Source organism: Talpa europaea, assembly GCF_964194135.1.
Source record: "Talpa europaea genome assembly, chromosome: 11".
NCBI classification, from domain to species: domain Eukaryota; kingdom Metazoa; phylum Chordata; class Mammalia; order Eulipotyphla; family Talpidae; genus Talpa; species Talpa europaea.
This window is the reverse complement of record NC_140078.1, coordinates 77,916,542-77,943,713: the sequence shown is the minus strand read 5'-3', so window position 1 is coordinate 77,943,713 and position 27,172 is coordinate 77,916,542. Positions and strand designations below refer to the sequence as shown.

The 27,172-nt window shown below is 47.9% G+C and overlaps 1 protein-coding gene across 1 annotated transcript in view; it reads left to right on the top strand.

The window, feature by feature from the left end:
• Positions 1 to 1,093: 1,093 nt before the first annotated feature.
• DLEC1 (DLEC1 cilia and flagella associated protein) overlaps positions 1,094 to 27,172 on the top strand; it is a gene marked incomplete at both ends in the record, with an annotated part of 46,102 nt that continues 20,023 nt past the window's right edge. The window contains 13 exons of the mRNA XM_084247803.1: positions 1,094 to 1,477; positions 2,379 to 2,526; positions 9,640 to 9,750; positions 11,356 to 11,552; positions 11,813 to 12,030; positions 13,137 to 13,218; positions 19,373 to 19,460; positions 20,071 to 20,244; positions 20,943 to 21,079; positions 22,218 to 22,310; positions 24,918 to 25,008; positions 25,589 to 25,751; positions 26,694 to 26,886. Of these exons, the coding sequence (XP_084103929.1) occupies positions 1,094 to 1,477; positions 2,379 to 2,526; positions 9,640 to 9,750; positions 11,356 to 11,552; positions 11,813 to 12,030; positions 13,137 to 13,218; positions 19,373 to 19,460; positions 20,071 to 20,244; positions 20,943 to 21,079; positions 22,218 to 22,310; positions 24,918 to 25,008; positions 25,589 to 25,751; positions 26,694 to 26,886 (2,079 nt within the window). The remainder of the gene's footprint in view (positions 1,478 to 2,378; positions 2,527 to 9,639; positions 9,751 to 11,355; positions 11,553 to 11,812; positions 12,031 to 13,136; positions 13,219 to 19,372; positions 19,461 to 20,070; positions 20,245 to 20,942; positions 21,080 to 22,217; positions 22,311 to 24,917; positions 25,009 to 25,588; positions 25,752 to 26,693; positions 26,887 to 27,172) is intronic.

Here is a 27,172-nt window from a genome sequence, read left to right as displayed (position 1 = left end):
TGTATGTAACCTTTTGAGAATGGTTTCTTTTATCTAGCATATCGCACTTGATATTCATCTATGCTGTTGTCTGGATCAACAGTTTGTTTCCTCTTTATAGTGGAGTGTTTTCCTTTGTTAGAAGTACTGCAGTTTATCCTTTATCAGTGGGTAGGACATTGGGGTTTTTTTTCCAGTTTGGGGAGATTATGAACAAATCTCCAAAATATTTGCATATAGGGTTTCGCATGCACCTAAGTTTTCGGTAAAATACCTAGAATTGGGTTTGTTGTATGCGTAATTTTCTAAGAAAGTGCCAAACTCTGTTTTTCAGAGCTGCAATACTAGTTTATATTACCAACACAATAATTTGAAAATTTAAACTTAATTCCACATTCTAATCAACACTCACTTCTTCAGTTTATTTCTTGACTTTCTACTAAAAAAAGTCAGTGCCGTGGTATCACATTGTGTTTTTTATTTCCACTTCCGTGATGACTAATGATGGTAGTCAACTCATTCTTTTAAATCTCTGCTTGGTCTTCCGTGTTCAAAAAAGCCACTGGTTATGCTCACTCTATAGGCTTATTATGTTCCTATCCTTTGTGATTCCATGACAACCAGCATATATCTCACCCGGACTGTAACCCACTAAACTGCAGCTCACTAGCTCTCTCTCGGTCTCTCTCACTTACACACACACACACACACACACACACACACACACACACCTCACCCCCATCTGTTTCTAGAATGGGTGTTTTAATATTTTGATTTTTTTTCCAGAAGCATTATCTCTCTTTCTTTTGGCATCTCCAGAAGCCTAGACCTGAAACAGAATTCTATATAATAAATATTAAAAACGCGACTTTAACTGGTAAGTGAGTGGAGGGAGGGACGGAATAGTTAGGAAGGTTTCGCACTCAGACTGGCCTTTTGCAAATTGCCCCTCTCTCCACCGTGGCCTCAACGCTGAGCTCACCTGCCAACAGGTGATGCCAAGGCTGCCAGCCCGTGCTCAGGTGGGGGGCACCCCCGCGCCGGGGGCGGGAAAGCGGAAGAGGCGGGGCAGGAAGAGGAAGTGCAGCGAGGAGAGAGCGGCTTCTCAGTTGCCATGGAGACCGGCGAGCCGAAGGCGCCGCCGGTTCCCGAGCCCGGGTCCTGCGCGCTTGCTGGGGCCAAGTGGACGGCGACCCCGCGCCCGGCCCGGCCCCGCAGCCCTCGCCAGCCACCCTGGCTGTCCCCCCTCGCCCACTCCGCCGCCCTCCACGGTGGCCTCCGGGGCCGGCCAGGCCGCCTCGCGCCGCTGCCCGAGCCGCACCTGCTGCGTCTGCGCCCCACCTCGCTGCGCACCCAGGACATCGCCCACTTGCTCACGGGCGTCTTCCGCGGCTTGTACACTGCCGAGGTCATCGGCGAAGAGGTGAGCGCCAACTTGATCAAGGCCCGCGGCAGCGAGGATGTGCGCCACGAAAAGTTCGTGGACGAGCTGCAGCAGGTAACGTGCTCCCCGCTGCCCGCGCGCTCGATGTGGCGTCGCACTAGCTGACCTTTCAGGGGAACCCAGAGCACCCCAGGGAAAGCTACTCCCTCGGAACTCAGCCGCTCGGCAAATGGCAGCGCTTATCGGTTGCCAGATGCAGTGCCCGTCCATGCGGCGGTGTCACAGATGTTCTAGTGGAAGGACGCTACGCGTGCGCCCCCAACACACACACATGCATCTCCCCACAAATCTGTAGCACCTCGCTAGCCTTAAGCCCGCCCACACACACACACACACACACACCCCACCCCCCGCCCCCATGATATATTGCACATATACGGCCTGGGCAGATAGCTAGTCGCTGTTCCCTGGACATAACACTGAAAGTCACCCCACTTTTGGGTGCCTGCCTTTGTGTCACAAACCACAATCTCGACCACGGCACTCATGTCCGGATTTTAGAGGGCATGCCCAGTCTCTGGAACAGCAGCTCTGCGTCCTCATTTGTAGAAAGAGGAAAACAACCTTAAAGTGAGTCTCAGGTGAGCCCTTTCAAGCCACTCAGGTAGATTCTGAGAGGGTTGGCAGCTGTGGTCCATTCGCTGTACTCCCGGCAGCTGGGTAGCAAGTCATTCTTTGGAGAGGGATCTGCGTGGCACAACTCTTGTCTCCCACCCGTGGCGTGCTAACTTGTGTGTGGTATTTCAGGGTTTGCAACCTGGAGTCCGGAGACTTTCAGGCTTGGCTGTTATGGCCTTTCCTATGAAACCTCTAAGCTTTCTCCCTCTGCGGTCTGTTTCTACATGTGTTCTGTGACTGTTCTCTCATGCTTCAGTGGAAGCCCAGAAGCTGGGGTGGGGTTGTGTAAAGCTACCCGATCTCACTGTTTCCGTGCAATTGATCATCCACCTACCAGATTCGGGAGCTCTATAAGCAGCGCCTGGATGAGGCTGAGATGTTGGAAAGACACATCATTGAAGCTCGAGCCAGGGACCTGGCGGAGAGAGAGCGGGTCACGCGGCAGATCCAACTAGAGGCCACTGCGTCGTTTGAAATGCCTCCAGGTACATATGGGTGCCCTGCACCCTGGTGCCCCAGGTGTTACTATATTACTGCATTTGCTTCATTGCCTGCTCTCAGTTCTTTTGGGGAGCAAGTTTCCGACATGATGTCCCATTACCACAAAACACTGCAGTGTGTGTGTGTCTCCAAAACAGAAACACTCCCTTAAAAACCAGCCCTCCGGGAAAGCAGAATTGGCACAACACTAACCTGCATTTTGCCCACTGTCCCACAGCAGCTTTCTCCTTTCTTGTCCAGAATCCTGTCTAGGAAGCGGAAGCCATGATGTATAATTGTTATGTCTCTTTTTCAGACTCAGTTGTTTGGAATAAGTCCTCAATCTTTTCCTGTCTTTCATGTTCTTGACAATTTTTTCCATCTTTTTTGGGGGCAAAATATGCATAACATAAAATTTACCACCTTAACCACTTAAGTGTAAAGTTCAATGGTATTCGATGCATTCATAATGTTGAACAACCATCACTTCCATCCGTCTCCACCAGCACGTCTACCAAATGTTTTCATCACTCAGTAAAACAAAATCTATACCTAGTAAATAGTAACCCCCTATTCTTTCCTACACCCCCTGGCAACTATCATTCTAATTTCTTCTTGATTTTAATGACTTTAAGTGTCTTGTATAAGTGGACTCATAAAGCATTTTGAGATTGGCTTATTTTACTTAGCTGGATGTCCTCAAGTTTCTCCCATGTTGTAGCATATTGCAGAATTTCCTTTTTAAATGCTGAATAATATTCCATTGTATGTGTATGTATGCTGCATTTTGCTTATCCTTCTGTTGATAGAAATGTGGGTTGTTTCCATGAGTTAGTCATTGTGAATAATGATGTGTGAAAAGGGAACGCAAATTTCTCTCCAAGACCTCACTTTCAATTCTTTGGGGGTATAGACACAGAAATTTAATTTCTGGATTACATGTGCAAAATTGTGATTTATAAAAAGCAGGTATTTGGCCATTCATATGACCAAAATGTATTTCTCATACATATTTGACATTCCGTGTTCCTGACCTACCGCTCACAAAGCCCTTTCCGAAGTGATGAGAGTAATAAAAGTGTCTCTTGTTTTGTTAAAAAGGTAACTGTGGGGAAACACCTGAGGACAGGGTTTGGTTGCCAGGGAAACCAACATGCTTTTCTGGGAGGGGGAGGGGCAAGAGGTTGCCATCAATAGTTAAGGCCAGTGATTTAATCAGTCGTGCCTAGGTAATGAGGCCTCTGTAGAAACCCAAAAGGAGAGGCTTTGGCGGCTGGGTTCATGAACACGTGGAGATTTGGTTAGTACAGCACACCTGGGGCGGGCGCGGAGGCGCCGCTCCTTTTCCCCATAGCTTGCCCTATAGATCTGTTCCACCTGGCTGTCCTGAAATGCATCCTTTGTAATAAATTAGGGATCTATGAGTAACTGAATTTCCTGAGTTCTGTGAGCTGCTTTAACAAATTAAAGGAACCCAAGTTGATAAGTGAGAACCATAGGCCCCGCGGGTGGTGTCTCAAGTGGAGGGCAGGCTCCGGAGACTGAGCCCTTGACCTGTGGAACCCGAGGCTGTCTCTGGGTAGGTAGTGTCAGAATTGTGTTCTCGGGTACCTTGCCAGTGTCTGCGGATTACTTGATGTGGAGAATCTTCCATACACTCACACTGGAATGGGTCCCCGAATCTTGTACATTGTGGTAGTTCTACTTTTAATTTTTTCAAAACCTGCCATACTCTTTTCCATAGCAGCTGTACCATTTTTATATTCCTACCAACGATGCAAAAGATGTCAACATCTCTATACCCTTACTGACATTTTTTGATAGTTGTCATCGTAATGGGTTAAGCAGTATCTCATCATTTTGATTCGACTTCCTCCTGACAAATGACATTGAGCCTCTTTTCATATGCTGATTTATTTATCTTCTTTGAAGAAATCTGTTCAAGCCCTTTTTGTTTCTAATAGAAAGTACCTTGTGACTTCGGTATTTTGTTTTTTTCTGGCCATAGTTTATGATATGGCAAATGCTCTTAGCAATTTCTTAGAAGTAGTTTTTTACTTTGTTGTTTTTAAAAAAATATTTATTGAAGTAATATTGGCTTATAACATGTCAGGTTCAGGTATACAGCATTAAAATTTGATTTCTGTATAAATTATTGCTTCATGATTGTAGGGGCAGGAGGCACAGGGCAGGCTTTCCATGAGTCCAGCAGATGGGTGAAGGAGGAGAGTCCTCAGTGGCTTTTGCAGGCTTTTATTGGGATTTACCAGGTACATGGCAGGCAGGGGGGCTGGGAGGCTGGCAGCAAGTCTTCACTTTTTCTGGGCTTTCCGGCATTCTCTGGTGGTCTCTCCTCCTCTGCTCTCTGTTCCTTGTGGTTCTCTGCTCTCCTGGCGTCCCTGTGACAACGCCCTTGTAAGGGCAGTATGAGCCCAGGTGAATCCCATCTGCCTATGCCCACACCCTACTCCAGGTGCCCGCCATCAGGCATGCATTCAGGGACCGCAAGCATCCATCATCTTTCCTGATGGCGGGAGGGCAGAAAAGCCTGATACTTTACTTACCCTACAATGCTCACCACCAAAAGTCTAGTTTTTACTCCACCACTGTACAATTAACTCTCTGTAGGGGCAGGAATGGCCACAGTGCAGGTTTTCTGATCCCATGCAGACCGGGTAAAGGAGGAGTAAGAGTCCTCAGTGTTTTTTTGCAGGTCTTTTATTGGGACTTAGCGGGTATGTGGCAGGCAGGAGTGCTGGGGGGCTGGCAGGCTGGCAGTCCTCCCAGCCCCCAGCAAATCTTCACTCTCTCTGGGCTCTCTGGCGTTCTCGGCTTCTTTCTCGGCTTCTCTTTCGGCTTCTGCTTTGTCTTCTCCTGGCGTCCCCGTAACGCCGCCCTTAAAAGCACAGTCTTAGCCCAGGTGTACCCACTGCAGGTGCCCGCCATCAGGCATGCATTCAGGATCACAGGGTTCCCTCATCTATCCTGATGGCAGAAAAGCCTGATATTTTTCCTTACCCTACACTCTATCCATTTCATCCACTCCCCAACACACTTCCCCTCTGGGAACCTGTTCTCTGTATCTAAGAATTTGCTTTTGTTTGTTTTTATTAACATGTTAGTAGAATTACATGATCTTAGTCTTTATATCAGACTTCTTTCACTTAGCATAATACCCTCAACTTCCATGCATGTTGTAGCAAATGGCAAGATTTCTTTTCTTTTTCACTGCTGAGTAGTATTCCTTTGTACATAAATACCAAATCTTCTTTATCCATTCATCTATTGATGGTACTTAGAAGGAGGGAAGTAAGTTTAGATTTACTGTGTTCTTTTTTTTTAAGATGCATATAAGAACTGGGGTATAGGCCAGAGGTGGGGGTGGGGTAAGAGGATTCACCAGAGACAGAGTGGGGAACAGAACAGGCAGACTGACCGAAGTACACTGCTGAGAGGAGCAGCGGGCGAGGCAGGGCTAGCTCCTTAAATTCTAAAGTTAGTTTGTTGACCTGCAATCTTTTTTGTTTTTTAATATAAGTGTTTATAAAGTTCCCTCGTAGCACCACTTTCACTGTGTCTCCAGCTTTGGTATACTGTGTTTTTATTTTCATTCAAATGTATTTTCTAATTTCCCGTGTGATTTCTTCTTTGATCCATTGGTTATTTAAAAGATGATGCTTAACCTCCGTAATTTCTGGTGAACAGGAATGGTAAGATGTTCCAGGTGCATCTCATGTGTTTATTGCTGCAGACCTAGAATTAACTATTTCTCGAAAATGCCCTGGTTCTTTTTACTCCCCCCAATGACTTTTCTCTGTCCTCCTGCATCCCTGAAAATCGGTATTTCCAGTGCAGTAGACAGAAGTGCAGAGCTTTTAGGGTTGGGAGACTTGACAAATGCGTGTCTTCAAGGGAGAAGAGGAAGAGAGTGACGGGGGAAAGTATTGCAATTTTGCAGGGTCCTGCCAGAGGCCAGATGCTGTGTAGGATGCTTGGCAGAGGTTATTCCACTAGATCTTTCCACTTGGCCTGTGAGGTAGATTTTCTCTCCATTTTCTAGGTGCAGGAACTACACCTAGAAGATCAATTAACGTCCCTAATTTCCCACAGCCCTGAGAGCAGAGGGGCCCAGATTTGATCTTGAATGTGTCTGCTGTCAAGACACACCTCATCCTTCTTCTAGGAGGAGCAGGGGCTGTTGACCAGCAGTGTCCCATGGTGTAGGTGACTTCCCTTAGGGTATGGCTCTGAATGTGAGTCAGGCCTGCCATCCCTGAGGTTCAGGTCCTGTTAGTGAACAGTCAGTGTCAACTCCATATCTTTTCCCGCCCCTGCCCCCCCCCACCCCACTTCCCTGCAGCAGATTCATGTAGCTGCCAGGACCCTACCCTCAAATATGGATTTAGGCAGCCATTCTTTTATTTTTATTTATTTATTTTTTGTGGGACCCTCGCCAGTGGCCGGGGATCGAACTGGCGCTGCAGAGGCTGCGGGCAGCCTCGTAACCCAGTGCTCAAACGCTATGCCACCAGGGGAGGCCCTAGGCAGCCGTTCTTGGTAGCAGATTCTTAGGAGGTCTTATTGGTGACCTGATATCCTTGGAAGTCAAATACCCACCCTGCCTTTCATAAGATTTTTTTTTTTTTTTTGACTAGAGGTCGGGATGATGGAACAGTTTTTTAAAGATGAAACATGGAGAACATGAAAACAAACACCACTCAGGTGGTTTGTTTTTTTTGTTTTTTTGTTTTTTGATGGCCTTCATTTCATTTTGTTCCCAGGACAGTATTAAGCTACAATCAGATATCTTCTGCCCTGGTTTCTCAGCCTTATTCTGGAAAGGTTTCTTTTATTTCAAAAGTAGCAGAAGCAGAGCTCTTCCTACACTTCATGGACACACTGCTCTGGTCCTTGTCTCTCAGCACTGCGCAAGGTGACCCAAGAATGTCTTTTATGACTTAAAGAATTGGTATTAAGGACATCGCCCTGAAACTTCTTACTGGGGACACATAGGTGGCCTTTCTCTGTTTGCAAATACAGATGTCACAAGGTGGAAAACATGTAAATTCCCAAAATAGTGGGAGAAAGATTAAAATTCTGCAGAACATCTTGTGCCTTCATTCCATTTCCTTGCTGATAACTCGCCCACATTATCTTTTGGGGAATGAATCAGTCAACCCTCTAGAGCCATGCTCAGGAGCGTAGGGTCAGTGTAGGAAGTCGACCTTTCCCTAGGGGAGGAAGATGGTCACTAGACCAGGAATTTCCAAGGATCTGATAAATAAGCGGCCCCCTGCTTCTGCGGGCCCAGCACCCACCTGCCTCTGTGGAGAGGACTGTTGCGAGAATGGTATCAACAGAGAGGATGCATCCTGCCATGTGCTCTTTGCCCTCTCTATGGAAGTTTTATCTTATTTTTTAATATTTCAAATAGGCCCTCACCAGAGTCCTTGGGAACTGGGCTTTGTTGTCTCTGCCTGGCATTGCTGCCACTCCCTGCTAGATGTCTGCATTGCAAGGGAGAGACTAGGGACTGTGTTTTCCAGAATGCACCTGTCCTCCATGGTTCCAGCACGGGAGGCTCATGGTGAGCTTTGGAACAGGAGGTCACTATTCTCAAGAAGCAGTAGTAGGCAGATGATAGAGCAGCTGCAGGATTCACGGGAACTTCTGATCACTTGTCCAGTGCTCCCTGCCTCAGCGCTGCTCGCTGGAGCTGTTGACGATGACTTGCCTGAGCTGCTCCCTCCCAGTCTGCATCCCCTGCATTCAAACCTTTGGAGTCTGTGGAGTGACTTCTCTTCTCCTCACTGAACCCTGACTATCATAATAACTGGGCCAAACCCCCAGATTTCTAAATTAACAGATATGATGGGAGAAACATGTATTCTTCCCTTGTCTTACCTATCCCCTTTGTTTCAGGGAGCCTCCTCCAAAGGGTAAGGTCGTGTTGGTTAATGGAGCAAGCCACAAAGTCTGAAAACTTCCAGAACTTTCCATTCACCCCATATGTTTCTTAATTTTTATCAAGTTATTAATTTACATGGTTTTAAAAAGTCTAAGAGTTCAGAAAAATTTCTCATGAAGTATAAAAGGCCTCCTGTACATGTCATTATGAATTTGTTCAAATCCATAGACTGCACCAAGAGTGAGCCATACCGTAAAGGATTGACTTTGGGTGGTAGCTTGTCAGTGTGAGATCATCAAGGGTAACAAGTGTACCGCCATTGGGCAATGGGAAATCTCTGTATTTTCTCAAATTTGCTTCAAATCTAAAATTGCTCTCAAAAATGACGTCTAATTGAAAAAAATTTTCCACCTTCCCTCTCTCAACATCAGTTCATTTTCCAAAGGGGGTCATTTCTAGCTTTAATTCATCTGGATACCTCTAAATAATAGGTCTTTTCTACTATTTCTTGGCTCATCAACTATAGATATTAGTGATTGACTTCCCACTCTGTTAACAGGTTTTCTCTCGCGCGCGTGTTGGTAGATCAGTTGGGGGTTTGCTGACTAGGCTGGTGTTGAGTTGTGGCTCCAGCTGAACTTGACTCCATGCTGCAGGTTGGGCAACAGTCTGCTCCTTGTGAGTTGATGCTGGAGTCCAGGATGGTTGGAATGCTTCTCAGGCCCATGAGTCTCTCACAGTGATGGCAAAGGCCCAAGAGGGAAAGCTCAGTCACACAAGCACATTTCAAGCCCCTGCAGTTTCCCAATGGTCAAAGTCCATCACATGGCCAAAGTCAAGGGTGAAGAAGTGCACCCTCATTCTCTTAGCAGGAGCTTCTAGTCACATGGTAAAGAGTATGGGAACGATAAGGTAAAGAATTGGGGCCATTTGTTCAGCCGTCCATGCTTAATTGTTTTGTTACATACCTCTCTGTGTCAATAACAATGTTTTACCTCAAATAATCTCACAACACAGCCTTGTCCAAGGGGAGGCTTCTTTGAAATGACAAGTAAACATTTGCTAATAAATTACTTAAATCTCAATTACCAGCGTTTTGAGAAAGAATTTTGTTAGATGGTTTAGGCTCAGAGGATGAAAGAAAGTGTGGGTGCAGGTGCTTCAGCATCAGCCTGGCTGGAAACGCTTGTCCTCATTCCCTTTTGCGTAGTGAAATCCATCTTCAGATGGTGTGTGGACAATGAGTTGCTACAGAAGCATCACTTGATCTGCCCAGATGATTACTACAGTGACCCAGCGCCCTTCTGCTCGGCACCAAAAGGTATTGCTTCCATGTTCTTTGTGAGTCTCGTAACATTCCAGGGAAGTTCTGTAGTAGCAGAACCACTTCAACCCCCTTTGCTGCCTCTCCCTGGGTCATACATTTCTTTTTCCCTTCATTCTGATAGTGACTGTTGGGAGGGTCAACTCTGAGCGTACCACTTCCTCACTAGCTCCCTACCACCTGCAGGCCAAAAGTTTCCACAACTCAACATTGTCAGTTGCCCAAGATCAAGAGGTATGAAAATGTTTCAAGAAGGAGTTGAATGACCAAGAGAGGGAGGGTCTGCAGACCTAGATCAGCAAGAGAACTAGTTCCTAATGGTGTCAGAACATGGCCCTAGGGGCCTTCCCATCCCCTGTGCAGGGAAAGAGGGCTTTCTGCCCTTCAGGTACAGAGGGGATGCTCAATCAGGAGGTAAAGAAAGACGTATGTTCTGTGCTCTGGCCAGTTTTCTGTCATATGGGAGGCAAGATTAGAGAAAGAGTGGGATGGGAGTTGTGTTGGGGCTTAAATAAGGAGGGAGATCTTTGGAAGAGTCTCTGTGCATCTTGTCACCCAAATCAGTATGGACTTGCAATGCCAGGCTCAGAAGACAAGCTCTCCAGCAACCCCAATGGTGGTGACTCTTGGAAGATCTCTGGGTATTGGAACTGAGAGGCATTTGGGGGTGGGAGGATTGGGGTCCAGAGACTTGAGAGTGCTGATTGGGAAAGATTTCCACTGACAGCCTGAGCCACAAAGAAAAGGCCAGAAAGTGGTAGCAGAAGCAAGTACCCTGGGATACTAGTCATTTACCACTGGCTGTTCTTAAGGTTGGAATTGCACGATCTTATGCAGATCAGTAAGACTGGAGGTAACATGCACTGACGGCACACCCGCCATTGTGCTAAGAATGTGTGGTGGTTCCTGTATCATTGCATCCCTAGCAATGAATGTTCTCATTTCACCTTTTGGGAATGATGATGTAGGTGTAAAAAGCTACATCTTTGATTCCTGTGTGTGCATTTTAAAAAGTGCATCCAGGGGGCCTCCCTAGTGGTGCAGGGGTTGGGGCCACTGTGCTGTCAAGCTGTCGCCAGCCACTGCAACATGGGTTTGCTCCCCAGCCGGAGGGCTAACCCACATGGTGCAGCAGACCTGTCTCTCCTGCTGCTCCCCTCAGCAGTGTATTTCGGTAGATCTGCCTGTTCTGCTCCCCACTCTGTCTTTGGTGGGTCCTCGCACCCCCTGTGTCTCTGGCCTACATCCCAGTTCTTATATGCATAAATGAATCTTTAAAAAAAGTTATTTTAAAGCGCATTCACTTGGGCCATGTGCACATACATGCTTGTGTGTGTGACAACGATCTCATGTTTTTTTTTTTACCATGTTCAACAACTGAGCAAACATTTTAACACTTGAGCTTTAAGTGTCCGGTGCACAGAATAAGTCCAGAAGTAATTTATATGCCAATGAGCAATTACATCCGATGCAGTGAATGTAAAAAGTCAGAAAAAAATTATAAGCTAGGTGTGGCTCTGGTGGTTTTCTTTAGTCCTCTCAGGAACGTTCGTTCACCTCCCCGCTGTGGTGTGGCCACTCATTTTGTCTCTGGTACTGCAGGCAACTTTGACCCGAGATGTAAAAAAATGACATTTAGTTGTGAGATGCATGCCGTCCCAAAGAAAGAGCTGACCAAGAAGGCTGGACCTTCTTGCAAGAAGCTGCTCCCTAAGTTAGAAGAGTCAGACTACACTCTGGACAGCCTGACGTGGGACTTGCCTTCAAAGGTCAAAGTCAGTACCAAGGAAACTGTCAAGGTGAGCGTTGAGGCCTGTGCTCAGCGGTGTGTGTGGATATTGAGTGAGGGGAGGAGTTCAAGTGACACAGTAGTTGTGATGACTCCACGGCAGCAGAGAGCGTTTGCGTGGCCAGCTGTGCGTCGTGCTGTTGGCCAAGGTGTCAGCACACGTGGTCCCTCCATCTGTCACCAACTCTGGACTTTTTTTTATTTTTAAAGATCTTACCTGTCTGTTTAGCGCTTTTGGTGCTTCACATAACTTTTTTTATTTCCAAAAAGGCAGGTCCACCAAAGAATAAAAACTGGATGAATCACTTACGTATGCCCCAGAGAGAGCTGGAGCGACTTCTGCTTGCCAGAATGGAGAGTCGGAACCACTTCCTGAAAAACCCTCGTTTTTTCCCTCCTAACACTCAGAATGGGGGCAAGTCTCTTCTCTTTCCTCCAAAGCTACCAGCACTAAGGGGAACATGCCGGAGTGTGGACCGGGGCCAGAGGTGTGTTTTTCCCTGACTCGTATTCTTGGAAAATCTGACCCTTAGAGTAAAGCCCAGAGGGTCCTGGGTAGGCTCTAGCATATGGAAGATTCTAGATTTTTGGGGTGGGGGCAGGGTGACAGTGTCAGAGCAGGGTAGGGCTTCAGGGGCCCCCATAGTCCCGTAGGCATCCCCCAGAGTCCTGGGCTTGTGCTTTCCTGCCCTGTTAGGGTCTTGAGGAGTGGGGTTGGCCCATGGTTTACAAATCCAAACACTCTGGGTGAAATGGAAGGAATCTCTTTGGCCAAGTGTCCCTTCCCTTGGATTCATATGCCTCAGATAATGCAAATCGCAAAAATGTGCTTGCAAATAATTAATATTAATTGTGATTTTGCCTTAGGTGTGTGCCTTTGGCAATATTTCAGAGATTGTCCATAAGAAGGGTTTGAGGGCCTCCCCTGGTGGCGCAGCGGTTGAGCGCTGGGCTGCAAAGCTGCCCGCAGCCTCTGCAGCACCGGTTCGATCCCCAGACGCCAGGCGAGGGTCCCACATGGCGCGCAGACCTCTCCAGCCGCCTGCTGCTCCCCTCAGCAGTGTACTTCGTCACTCTGCCTGTTCTACTCCCCGCTCAGGCTCTGATGAATTCTCTCACCCTCCCGCACTTCTGACTGTACCCAGTGCTTGTATAAATAAATAAATCTTCAAAAAAAAAAAAAGATTTCTTTAAAAAAAAAAAGAAGGGTTTGAGCTGCTTCAGACATGCATAATTTTAATAGCCTTTAAGCCGTTAACATTTATTATTCAACAAATTCTCTTTTTATTGACAGAAATTAGAAGACTGATATTTGCAAAGAGAAGCAGCACCTGCATTAAAAATTCCGTTAGCATGTCAGTGTTTAAACTTAAAGTTTTTCCTATGTATGTGGAAAATAAAATATGTAACTACATATATCTTCACCAAGATTTGATCATACTGTAAAATTATTTTGTAGTCTGCTTTAACAGACTACAAAACCTAACAAATAGCCTGGTGAATCGCTGTATTCATTTTACATGAATCGGTCGCTACATATATTTCATCATGGGTGAACTAACAGCCTCTCTCCCCCTCCATCTCCTGCCCACAGCTGCTGCGCTGACACGCCAGTGTTTCTCGCTAAGCCATCAGTTGCATTTTTCACGGATTATGAAATTGGATCAGTATATAAGGTAGGACTCATTTCTTTATATGTCCCATTGCACTTGCTTTCTTATCACTTTTAAGTCTTTGTTATTTATCCATTATGTATGGAATTGTAGAACCATACACAAAACTAGGCAGAAACTAATGCCCATCACCCTTTTCATCATTTATTTCCATTCTGTAAATCTGGTTTCTGTCACCCCCAACACACACACACATTCATATTCATTCTCTCTCTCTCTCTCTCTTTCTCTCTCTCTCACATTTAATGTGTCTCTGTGCACATGCAAACACAGGAGTATTTTAAGAAAAAGCCTAGACAGCATGTGACTTTTCAGTTAAACCTTCAGTCAGTATTTTGAAAATAGAAGGACCTGTTAAAAATTATCATACCTAGCAATAGTAACCATCATTCCCTAATATCAACTGTTCCCATCCATGTCTGATGTCCCTCCATTGTTAAAAAGATGAAGTCACCCTTGGTTTCTTTGAAGCAGAATTCAGACATTGCATTTGTCTAAAATAGCTCATTTCTCCTTTAGTTGATGGTAATTCCTTCTCCGCCCCCTGCTCTTTAAAATCAAATTTAGGAATAAAGTCAGATAAATATGTATAAGACTTTGAGAGAAAATCAGAACATCATTAAAAGAAATTAAAGGAGGGCCTCTCCGGTGGTGCAGCGGTTGAGCGCTGGGTTACGAAGCTGCCCACGGCCTCTGCAGCGCCGGTTCGATCCCCGGCTGCTCCCGGCCACCTGAGGAGGGTCCCACATGGCGCGCAGACCTCTCCTGCCGCCCGCTGCTCCCCTCAGCAGTGTACTTCGGTCCTTCTGCCTGCTCTGCTCCCCGCTCTGGCTCTGGTGAATTCTCTCACCCTCCCGCGCTTCTGACTGTACCCAGTGCTTGTATAAATAAATAAAATAAATAAAAATAAATCTAAAAAAAAAAAAAAATAGGGCCTCCCCGGTGGCGCAGCGGTTGAGCGCTGGTTTGCGAAGCTGCCCGCAGCCTCTGCAACGCCAGTTCGATCCCCGGCCACCAGGCAAGGGTCCCACATGGTGCGCAGACCTCTCCTGCCGCCCGCTGCTCCCCTCAGCAGTGGACTTCGGTCCTTCTGCCTGCTCTGCTCCCTGCTCTGGCTCTGGTGAATTCTCTCACCCTCCCACACTTCTGACTGTACCCAGTGCTTATACAAATAAATAAAATCTTAAAAAAAATAAATAAATAAAAACATTTTTAGAGTCTTTAAACATTTATGCCCCATGTACCCTTTCTCAGGAAACTCCTAGAACATGCCCCTCCACCCCCACCCCCTATAGAAGAGAGTAAACCCAGGGAGGAGAGAGATGAGGTACGAGGGAAAGGAGCGATCCGGAAGGGAGAGAAGTGAAGGAAATCCCCAGGTTATGGGATTTTCCAGGGACTATTGCTGCAAAGCAAATTTCCCCAAAGCCTAGTAACTTGAAACAACCCTCTCATCAGCCTTGCAGTTTCTCTGGATCAGCCATTCGGAGGGGGCTCAGTGGGAATGGCTTGTTCCATGGTATTGAAGTCTGTGGCTGCACTCAGTGCTTTGGGGTGATTTGAAAATTGGTGCCTGGAATTATCCGAGGCCCATTTTCGCTCACTTGGTAGCTGATGATGGTTGTCAGTAGGCAGCACCTGTGCTCAGCCTCTCCACACGGCCTGTCCTCGTTGGGTAGTCAGATGTTTTGCATGAACCCCAGAGGAACAGAGCTCCCAGGATCAGAGCTGCTCAGTGAGCTTCCCGGCTGCATCTCTTTGATGATGTCACCCAGTGGTTTGCTTGGAGCAGTGGAGAAAGTCACCACTTCCTTAACTTGTTACAGGTTACAAGTGAGTCACTTAGGTTGGCCCACATTTAAGAGGAAGATACACAGACCTCACCTCTCCAGGGGAGGGGTAGCAGAGGACTTGTGGACATATTCAATGGCGAGGGTTATCCTGGACGAGACCAGTGGGAGTGGCAGGCACCCAGTCCAGATCGGGAGAGGCAAGAAGGCTCTAGCAGAGGTTTATGTATGGGGGTAACACTGATGAGTCCCTAGTATGACTGCACTCCTTGGGAAGAGATTGCAGAGTAGTGGGGAGGGAGGTTGAATTATTGATAGGTGCATAGCAAATAAGATATCTGATTATTAACTCCCAGAAAATAAAAAATTAAGGGGTAATTTCATGTTCAGCTTAGATAGCATTTACATAGTAACAATAATGTAAACACTAATTACTGATCTAACTAGTAGTGGGATATAATTTATAGTGGGAATATGAGGGACAGAAAGGATGTCATATGGTGATTGGATATTGGAGACAAAACAAGAATATATATATTATTCATCCATAATTAATGCCTAAAAGTGAACGCCCCTCCCCCCAAAAAATGTAACACGCTGTTTGGAGACATGGAAATAAATTCCACACTCATAAAGTAAAGGAATAAAAAGTGTTTGCCTTTGGGCAGTGGAGGATGGTAGGAGTGTGGTATAGGACAAGATTTCTATATGTCAAACCTTATAGAACTCTTTGACTCTTTAAACTATGGGGCTATCCAACTGACAAAAATAACTAAAAAATTTTCTATAAAAAGAAATACCTTGGTGGTGCAAGGGGTTAAGTCAGCCCTATGAAGCTATCAACAGCCACTGTTGATAGCCACTGTTGATCCCCAGCCAGGGAGTTACCCATATGGCGCAGCAGACCTCTCTTGTTTCACCTGCTGCTCCCCACAGCAGTGTATTTCAATCAGTCTGTCTGTGCTGCTCCCCACTCTGTCTCTGGTGAATCCTCTCAGTCCCCCCACCTCTGGCCCACACCCCAGTTTTTTTAAAGATTTATGCATACAGAAGCTGGGGAACAGGTCAGAGATGCAGGGGGTGAAGGATCCACCAGAGACAGAGTGGGGAACAGAACAGGCAGACTGACTGAAAGACACTGCTGAGGAGAGCAGCGGGTGAGACAGGAGAGGTCTGCTGCGCTATGTGGGTTGCTCCCTGGCTGGCCAGGGATCGAACTCGTGCTGCAGAGGCTGCGGATTACTTCATAGTGCGGTGCTCAGCCCCTTGGACAACCAGGGAGACCCCTACACCCCAGTTCTTATATGCATAAATAAATATTTTTAAAAAAACCATCCTGGTTATTTTACATATATATCACTTAACATTCAAGCTAATTCCTATTATATATAAACTTTCAGAGACTAGAAAATGAAGGACTGTATCCTCATTATTAGGTGCCATGGCTTCTGTGGTCCAAATGTTTGTGGCCCCCTCCCCAAATTCTTATATTGGAATCCTAACCATTATGGGTGATGGTATTAGAGGAAGGGCTTTTGGGGTCATAGGTCATGAGGGTGGAGCCTCCATGAATGTGATTAGTGCCCTTTATAAAGAAACTCCAGGGAGTTCCCCAGCCCTTCTGCCACTGCAGGAAGGTGTTGACTATGAACCAGAAAAAGGTACCGAACTGGAACATGACCCTGCTAGAACCTTGATCTTGGGCTTTCCAGACTCCCGAACTGTGAGAAATAAACTGTTGTTACCAGTTTGTGGTATTTTCTATACCACACCAAAGCTGTGGGTAGGAATAGAGACCCGTGCTTTGTATGTCAGCAGGTTTATATATTTCATGTCCTAATGTGCTTTTTCTCTTGTTTTCATTTAGTGTTTTGGTAAATTGAAGAGTTTTTTTAAGCACAGGTACAGAAATATTAGGCGAAAACAGCAAATCCAATCAAGGAAAAAGAAACACACACACACACACACACGCACACACGCATGCACACAAGCACACCCCAGTAGCCAATTAGGTATAACCCAGGAATGCAAGGAATGTCTTTGCAGCAGGCTTTGAGCTGTTAGTTCACTGCCTTGAACCTGCTATTTTTTTCCTACAAGTCTCCCAGTGCTGTTAAGGAAAGTCAACCCACTCTATAATCCTTATAATTATTGCTGCCCCTGCCTTTGCAACCTCATGTTTCTATGCCTGACCTCCATCTACGCCTCATTTCAGTTGACCCTGGATGAAAGGCTTAGTAATTTTGATGCCACTGCACTGCCAGAGGTCATCACACCTCACCACCAGCAGCTTGTATTCTTGTAGCTGCCAGACAGATGAGAAAGCCAGAACTGCCACCTAGGGGTCTGCTGCTGTAGGACCCTTCTGATACTGATACCGTCACAGCCAGGGTTCCCTATAAAACTGAGCTTGAGGTGAGATGTGCTGTCATTTGCAGTTTTAAAGAGGAATGAGCAAAGGGGTTGGAAGGTGGGAGAGCCAATATGAGAATGTGTTTTCAAGCTGAATGCCATTAAGTGCACTTGATGGTTTTGTCTTGTGGGACATTTCCTAAGAAGCCCTTTAAATTGGTGGTTCCTGTCTTGCATTGTTTGAAGTGTGCCTTATGTGGCTGGGAGCCCACATGAGGGAGCAGCAAAGACATGAAGAGAAAGAACTGAATTAGCATCCTTGCCATGTGGAAAACACTTAAATCTCTACTTCACTCCAGACCCTAGACAAAATACTTTCCAGCAAAGATCTCGATGTAAAAGAGTAACATAAAAAAGATTTCTTAAAATTGAAGCACAAGCCATAAAAGGTTGATATTTTATTTTAAAATTTTAGAAACTAGAACTAATATACAAATTGTAAACTTGGGTATTTTTATAACATAACGTGGAAATAATACCCAAATATACAAAGAGCTCCTACAAATCAATAAGAAAAAGACAAAGTATCAATACATGATGGCAAGTTGAAAAAAGGATACAAACAGAAACCTCAATAGCAAAGAAACATGTAGAAAAATGCTCCTTATCATTAGTAACAGAGGAATGAAAATGAAATTCATGGTATGGGATGCTCCACACCTAAGGGGTCTGATTCTGAGGTGAGTTGGAATAATATATTGTGCTGGCCAAAAGGGGACTTAAATGTTGTTGTAGGAATGTATACCTATGCAAAGGTTGAAGACATTTCAAATTTAATTGGAAAAGGGGTGGGGTAAGTTTTCATCTGTGTTTTTAATGTTTCATTTCTTAATATGAATGATAGAAATGTAACTTTGGTCATGCTGTAATATATACATCTATATTTTTTGTCCCAGTGTAATAGTTCACAAAGTAGAAGCAAAAGATGTGTAAATGTATTAAGCTGCTCTTGTTCTGGGGGCAGTGGGCTTTGGCAGCATGTGAGTTTCAGGCCTTGTTCTGGAGGTTCTCCTAAGATAGGGGGTGTCTCATATCCGAGGGAGGGAGAAGAGAGAAGGCAGGGCTTAACTGGGGCAGGATGGATTGAGTGATGGAGAGATGCCCAGTTACAACCCTGGCGTTCCAGTGCCCATGTCACCCCTTGACTGGCCCGTGGGAAGATGTAGCCTAAAGGGATTCATGGGGAAGAAGCCAGAAGATGGCAAATAAGATACAAGGGGTGGGCAGAACTTTTTTTTTTTTTAATAGAGGCATGCTTTAATTATTTATTTGTTTGTTTTGTTTATACAAGCACTGGGCACAGTCAGAAGCGTGGGAGGGTGAGAGAATTCACCAGAGCGGGTGGCAGAGCAGGCAGAAGGACCGAAGTACACTGCTGAGGGGAGCAGTGGGCGGCAGGAGAGGTCTGCGCGCCATGTGGGACCCTCCTCCGGTGGCCGGGGAGCGGCCGGGGAGCAGCCGGGGATCGAACCAGCGCCGCAGAGGCCGCGGGCAGCTTCGCAACCCAGCGCTCAACCCAGTGCTCAACCGCTGTGCCACCGGGGAGGCCCCTGGGGTGGGCAGAACTTTGAAGCCAGATGTCCTGGGCTCAAATGTCAACACTGTTCCTGGCTAGGGAGCTTCTCTGAACTTCAATTTCTTGAGCTTAAAACAGATAGGTCTCATCTTTGCTATTCTTAGAAGCTGGAGTAGGCATATAGCAAATGCTCAATAAATAGTGACTTATTTTAAACTGGACAAAGAATGGGTGAGATCTAGTTCTACCTTCACATTCACTTCACTATGTAAACTTCCAAACCCTACAAAAGTAGGTACAGTAGCTATTGAGTCCCCACATGGCTATCACCCAGCCCAGTAGTACCAACAGGGGCCAACCTCATTTCATTTATGCCCCAGCCCCCAAACCATGTTAGTGGAAGGAAATCCTGGACCTCACATCCTTTCCCTTTGCACAGATGGTAATCTCCCTGCAAAACATCACCTCGACCAGCCGCTTCCTGCGAGTCCTCCCACCTTTCACTCCGTACTTCTCTCTGGGATTGGGTGAGCTCAGTGTTGCCCTTGTCTGGGCTGCCTCAAAATGATTGGTTGGGCTTGCTCTGGAATACTGGCCCACTTTGCCCTCAGGTGACCCCCACATCTCTGTCCTGAGCTCCGGCCACATCTGCTCCCTTGGGGCCTCTCACCCTCTGCAGGCAAGCTGCCTGCTCTTCCTCCCAGCTCCTTTCTCAGATCCCCTCCCCTCCCCTCAGGAGGCCCACCCCCACATTCCTCATGTTATCCCCGGCAGTGGCCTCCCAGCCTTCCTGCTTCCAGCTCACCATGACTTTCTCAAGAATAACTCTGACCATGTCACCCCTGCTCAGAAATCTTGAGGGGTTCTCAGCTGCCCACAAAATCAATTCCAAGCTTCAGGGCCAGGCATGACTCCCCTAACCCCTCTAGGTGGACCATATCATTACCCCGCTGGGCCCTGTTCCCCTAGTGCACCCGGAGGTTCTGCCAGTGACTTGGCCTTGACCCAGACTACTCATAGAGCCGGTCCAGCCAGGCAGGGTCTGCCTGCATCTCTGGCTGCCGCCTGTAGCACTGGAGCCCAAACCTGGTGTCTGGCTACCCCCAGATCCTCACTGGGCACTATTGTTACCCACAGGGATGTTCCCCGGAAAAGGTGGAATGGTGGCTCCTGGAATGATCTGCCAATACACTATTCAGTTTTTTCCCGACTGCCTTGGGGATTTTGATGATTTTATTTTAGTTGAGACTCAGTCGGCTCACACGCTCCTGATTCCCCTGCAGGCCCGGAGGCCTCCCCCGGTGCTGACTCGTAAGTGTGCTCTCTGCCTTCCTGGGCACTCAGGTAGGGTGGCAGGTCTCCAAAGGACTACCTGGTCCCAGGGCCTCTTTGTGGAGATCACAGCTTGGTCTTCTTGGGTCCTGAAGAGGGACTGGCTAGCAGCTTCCACACAGTCTTCCACGGTGTCAGGCCCATGGTCCTACTTCCCAGTGGAGGCTGATTGAATTACACACAGAGAGAGGAGGCCAGCAGCCCAGCTCACCCCCAAAGCCCAGACTTCGCCAGCCTGTGCCTACCTGAGTGTACCACACGGAGACAAGGAAGTTGCACAGAGTCCTCAGTGCATGTCACCTCTGTGGCTCTGGGGGTGGCACCTTAGGGAAACTGATGTTGTCTGTGCTCCCTCAGTTCCAAGTCTCCCAGCTGGGCACAGATGGAAGCTGGGACTCTGACCACAACCCTGAGGGCCCTGTGGGTGGCCCTGGCTGAGGCCCAAGTCCACAGTGGGCATTGACTCTTGCTGCTCTGGCCAGGAATGTGTAAGGTCCCTTGGCACGTGTGAGCAGAGGTCAGGGCATGTGCCCATTCGTCTCTGCTGGGGTGCCAAGTTGGGGCCCTCAGGCCCTTCCACAGCTCCTCTGAGCTCTGGACCTCAGGAGGACAGTGACAGCAGGGCCTGTTTGGAGTGTCGGGTTATTTCTCTTGCACATCTTTTCCTGTGGCTGCAGTGTCGCCTGAGCTGAACTGTGGCTACTGCCTCATTGGCGGAATAAAGATAACCAGATTCCTCTGCAGAAATGTGGGCTTCAGTGGCGGCAGGTTCTGCATTATGCCTAAGAAGAGCTGGCCCCCGCACAGCTTCAGGGTGAGTGATCACGGGTTGCTGTCGAGAAAATGCAAGTCCTTCAAAGGAAATTACGCCCTGTGAGGGACTTGCCAAAGTGTGCTTGTGATCGGAAACTCAGAGAATAGAATTCTAGAACCTCTCTATCCACTGCCACGGTGCAGGTGAAGATCAGTTTGTGCAGAGACCAGAGCTGCAGTCCCAGCCTGCCATTACTGCCCACGTGGCCCTGGGCCTGTGGTAGCCCCTCTCCTCCTAGAAGGCCCGACTCACATTTGGTCAGCTGGTGAATAGTTATAGAGCAAATGTCAGTATATCACAGGCCCCCGCCTGGCAGCTCTTGGGTTGAATTTTTGGGCATCTTGACTTGGCACAGTGCATTAAGAACATTTTTCTGAGCCAACATTTAAAAATAGGATGACTTCACAGAAAAAATCCAGTCTCTGAAAAACTGGACAATGTGGTGCCCTGGCCCAGGATCCACTGCAGCCCAGTTGTCCGGAGTTGGGAAGCTGGGCACGTCCTATTGCCCTGCCCCACCCATCCCCAGAGCCCCCCAGCATGCTCATCACATGTGCATGGTTACTCTTTTACACAGAGTGGTTTCTCTGTACCTGTGTCTCTGGGGAACAGGTGATAGTTCCAGAGGACAATGTGTTCCGAGACACATTTCTCATTTCTGTTGCCTGCCAGGTCCTGTGGGTATGGCTTGTGTCCCTGGCATGACAAGTGACTTCTTATGTAGGTATCAGGCCTCAGTGCTGCTAACAAGATGGTGGCTGCCCCCAGGACCCAGGGGTGTCTGGGGGTGGAGGCAGACAAGGAAGCTGGCACCAGTCACATGGAGCTGTGGTGGGAGTCACCCCCTGGGTGAGGCCTTCTCTCACATCTCCAGCCTGTGACTGAAGCTCTCGTCAGGAGTGTTCCTTGTGCATCTGATCAGTAGTCTACTCATCACGGACTCTCTTCTTTAACCTTCAGAACCCCATAGGGTAGCTGGTGAAGGATGAGGAACAGTGAGCCTCAGTTTCTTCATCAACAAAGGATGGGTTGATCCTTGAGATTCCCCCAGGCTGTAAATTTGGTGTTTGGAAGAGAGAAGTTTATAATCTGAACCCTGGATTTTACCATTTCTTCCACACTTCTGCTTTTCCTAAAGGCTGTTGCAACCCTTGGCTTTGTTGAACAACCTCCCTTTGGAATCCTGCCTGCTGTGTTCGAGCTGGTGCCGGGGCAGGCCATCTTAGTGGAGGTAGGTTACCAGACCTGGGTGCACGCGTCCTCCTCAGGAGGGATTGTGACTGTTTTCTCAGCAGCCCACATGGTTTCGTCTCCCTTTGTGTTTTCACCCTGACATCCACTTCTACCCATCCACTTCTTGGTAGTTTCTGAGTAGGACCAAGTTCCTGCTTTCTGGGAGTGATGCCATTGGACTATCTGTGATTTCTCTCAGCCAGTGCAGAAAGCACCGGCCCTTCCATCACGAACCCCGAGGGCAGCTCATCCGCACTATTGCCTCTTACACTGGGTGACGGTGGCTTTGTTGTCTCTTTCCTATTTCATCCTCACACAGTAAGCAAAGCCTTTGGCCTTGTTCCAAACCTCTGCAAAAGCTTCCAGTCTAACCCCCTGACTGTGGGCTGCTCCTTTCCTAACTGGCCCCTTTCAGGGTTCCCTTTGGCCCATCACACCACTAGTCCCCAGAAAAGCCTATGAGACATGGTGATGTCTTCCTGTGCCTTTTGCTCCAGGCCTTTGCCCTCCCTGACTCCCCGGTCTGCAAGTCTGCCTCTGTGCTGCCTTGTAACTGTGTGGGGCTGCCCAGGCATGTGTGACCTTCCCCACTCGCCATTTCAGGAAAATGCTCTTAGAGTGAAAGCTGTCTGGTTTCTGGGAAGAGGGGGTTTGGCCTGCACCGCGTCATGGGTAGTAGGAGCCAGGAGTCTTAGTTTCTCAGCTGCACACTGCAGACCCCTGAGAAACTCACACTCACTGATGTCTGGGCCCCAGACCTGGGCTTCTGAGTTAGTTGGTTGCGGGTGTGGTCTGGGACCTGAGGACAGGACTTTTCAAGCTCCCCGCGTGGTTTCAGTGTGTAGCGGAACAGTGCCGTAAGCCTCTCTGCCATGCTTGCACAGGAGGGCTGCTTTCCCCCGACATGTTCCTAGTTCACCTGACAGGATCTTGTCCTGGTGCCCTGGGATGTGGCTGTCCTATTCACATCTGTGCTCCTCTGATCCCTGAGGAGAACCAGGCTCTTGGGGTGGGTTGGGTCCTCTGGGCATAAGCCAGGTCATGACTTCAACAACTGGAGCTGGTCCCCCCCACCCCCGACCATACCAGGATATTCCCCCTCATCCCATCCATCTGTGATTCCCCAAGGAAAAGAAGAGTCTGTTCCTCATAGACTCCCTAGGCAGGTCAGTTTTTCTTGACATTCCTTGTGTATTTTGTTTATTGGTGGTTTAGAGTCTTGCTTGTTTTAAAATTTTTTCATATTTTGAAGTAATAAATTCACATGATTAAAACTTCAGAAGATGCAAGTGTATCAACAGTGAAATGCTCCCTTTCTGGGCTGCCCCGGTGGCGCAGCAGTTGAGCTCTGGGTTGCGAAGCTGCCCGCAGCCTCTGCAACACCTGTTCGATCCCCGGGCGCAGGCGAGGGTCCCACATGGCGCACAGACCTCTCCCGCACCCGCTGCTCCCCTCAGCAGTGTACTTCGGTCCTTCTGCCTGCTCTGCTCCCCGCTCTGGCTCTGGTGAATTCTCTCACCCTCCCACACTTCTGACTGTACCCAGTGCTTGGATACATAAATAAATAAATCTTTAAAAAAAAGAGAGAAATGCTCCCTATCACCCAGTTCCTGAGCCACTCAGGAACAGCCATAACCTTTCCAGTTTTCTGAATGCCCTTGTAGTGATAGGTGACCCTAAATTAGCCACTGAATGTGTTTTTCTTTGCTTTGTGTCAATTTTTCCTTCACGCAAAGCATTGCCTCCTCTATATGCTGTTCTGCACCCTGTGTTTTCACAGCTGTGTAATATTTCACCATGTGACTGAACCATAGTTTAGGTCTGCTGTCCTCTGCGGAGGGACATAATCTCTGGCCATCTCTGTTAATAACTTATACATGCATCACCAGTCTGAGTCTTCCCACTGGATACAATCCTTAAATTGGATTTGTTGTCTCAGAGTTTTAAATACAAATTAAAACTCACTTTCTCAGTGGCACCAGCCACATTTGAAGTCCCAGGGATCTCTGCGCTCATAATTGTGATACATGTCACCAGAATCCCCAACATGTGTATTTATCATTATCCTTCCAACAACAGTGTGAGGGTGCCTGTTTCCTCACACCCTTGCCATTGTAGTGTCTATCAAACTTTAACAACAATAAAACATTATCATGGACATTTTGAATCAGGTACAAAAATGGCATAGTTTGATAATCACTCATGTACTCATTACCAGCTTCAACATTTATCAAATCTTGGCCAACCTTGCTACTTCTGTGCCCTCTGTCTCTTCCAACCAAATCTCACCCTGCTGCTCCGATTATTTTGAAGAAAATCAAGGCGGTATATCATTGCATTTATGTTAGCCAACTTTCTGTTCTCTACCAGTGTGGGGAATGAAAAACTTTTTCTAGAAGGTGTCCATTTACATGTTGTCATTAGTTTCCATCCTAAACTTTCCATGTGCTCACTGCGATACTCTAGGGTGCATCTGAGGTATAAAGTTGGCGAGGTTGCAGGGAGGGGCGAGAAAAGTGAAGAACCAAGGGAGGGGTGTATGTCTGAGAAGAGGAGGGTGGGAACCCCTTCCTGGGAGATAACAGAGCCCCCTTTTCTTCCCCAGGTCTTGTTCCTCCCAACAAACCTAGGAAAGGCAGAGCAGACCTTTGTCATCGTGTGCGACAACTGCCAGGTCAAGGAGGTGGTGACCGTAGGTGGGCTTGTGTGTGCTCCCGGGGTGGAAGCTGTTGCACTAGACTGGCAGAGGCAGAGCCCTCACTCTGTGCCTGCAGCACCAGGCACTGGGGTCTAGTTTTGGGCCACTTGTTCTGGTTAGACTTTGGTAACCCAAGCCAGTGTGGTCTTCAAGACAGCTCTAAGGAGTCTCAGAGTAATAGATGGAAACCTGGAGTGACATCTTTCATTGCTTCACTTTAAAATTCCCTTGATGTCCTTTGGAGAATTACCAGTAACTCACATACAAGAACCAGAAGCATCTATAGGTTTCTGGAGGCTTAGAGGGCATCCTTCTGAATTTCCCCAATAGCTTCTCTATATCCATCCATCCAGTTTCACTTAGCAAGCATTAATTGAGTATCTACTCAGTACTAGGTCCTCAAAATCACCTCCTTTTGGTCTTAAAGACTTGGGGGCATGAGTGAGTGAGTGTGGCCCACTGTTCCCCTCTTGTGTACACTCCATGGGTGGTGATAAAGCTTGTTGCCTGTAGATAGTGGCAAGGCCCCTGAGTCCTGATCTCAGCCCTCCTGAAACTTGGCTGCCCTACTTTGTCAGGAATCGGGCAGCTGGTTGCATTGGATCTGGTCTACGTTTCTGGTGAAAAAAGTCAACCGGAGCCAGGGGAGTTCACAGACTTAACAGCCCAGCACTTCATACGCTTTGAGCCTGAAAACCTTCAGTCCACAGCCAGGAAACAGCTGATTATTAGAAATGCTACGTGAGTGACCCCTGGGTAGTACCTCCCCAAACATGCCCTTTCTGCCTCATGTGGACCTGAGTTCGCCAGAGGTTCCTTCCAAGTGCCAGGGAGAAGTCTGGGCACAGAATAGAAGGATCCAGATTTACACCATCCCTCATGGTAGCCATTAGGTCTCATGTGGCTATTTCAATTGAAATCAGATACATACAATTTAAAACTCACTTTCTCAGTGGCACCAGCCACATTTTAAGTCCTCAGTATCCACGTGGAGCTAGTGGCTCTCCTACTGGACAGAGCAGATGTAGATTTCCATCTCCACAGGAAGTTGTCTCAGACAGTGCTGCTCTGGATTATCCTAAACCATCCTTAGCCAGGAAGTTTTCCAGAGAGGTCCGGCCCTGGCCATGAGGGCAGGTTCAGTTGTGGCCTGTGGGTCCAGTTCTCACTGCCTTTTATTTCCTGACCATCCTGGGCACCGCCATGACCCCAGATGTCCCCAGGCCTTCCCAAGCAGGAGAAGCAGCACTTGTCTGCCATTAGCATTGACCCTTCCACCACCGTGGAGTTGTCTCCCGTGGACAGCCGTGGGCATGTTCCTTTGTGGACAGAGCTGTCCTGGGAAACCACAGCTGGAGAGCCTGCGGGCAGGGGTGGGTCGACGTGGCAAACCTTTGAGATCCTCGTGTGGTCAGAGACACTGCAGAGAACTGCTGCTCTCCGGGGGTGGCTCCGCTTCTCCAGCGTAACGGTCACAGCACCAGTCCTCGTGTTTGTCGTTTCCCCCAAATCCGTGTGACCGAAGAGGTGGGTCTTAGGAGGGCTCCAGTCTGAACCCCCTAGCCCAGCTTCTCCCAGCCCCGCTTTCCTTCAGGCAGGCCAGGCACAGGGCGGGCAGACTGGCCTGGCAGGCCTGGGGCCTGGCCTGGGGTCTGCTGCCCACTGTCAAGGTTGCCCCCACAGGCATGTGGAGCTGGCCTTCCACTGGCAGATCACGAAGCCCAACCTGAAGCCCCTGATGCCCGGAGAAGCCTACAGTGCCAACAGCATCAAGTGCCACCCCGACAGGGAGACCGCCTTCTCCATCACGCCCCAGTGGGGGGTTTTCAACCCCCACACAGACCACGAGTTCACCCTGAGCTTTTCTCCTCATGAGGTTAATGTGGGGCCATCCTGGTAACCCCGTGATGGGGTGCCACCTTTTTACCCTCCATCATGGTTCTTTAGTGACACTGGAAGCCACAGCTGGGCCTTTTGAGGTTCTGGGACCCTGCCAAGGCCCGTATTTAACGAAAAGTGGGGCTAGAGGATGGGATTGGGGTGCAGGACAAAGCAGCTCATTTTGCCTGGCCCTGACTGCACACATACCTCAAAAGCAGTGAGGCCCTAGGCTCCTGTCCTGAGCTCTGGGGTCTTCTGTATTTCTACTCTGTCAACGGCAT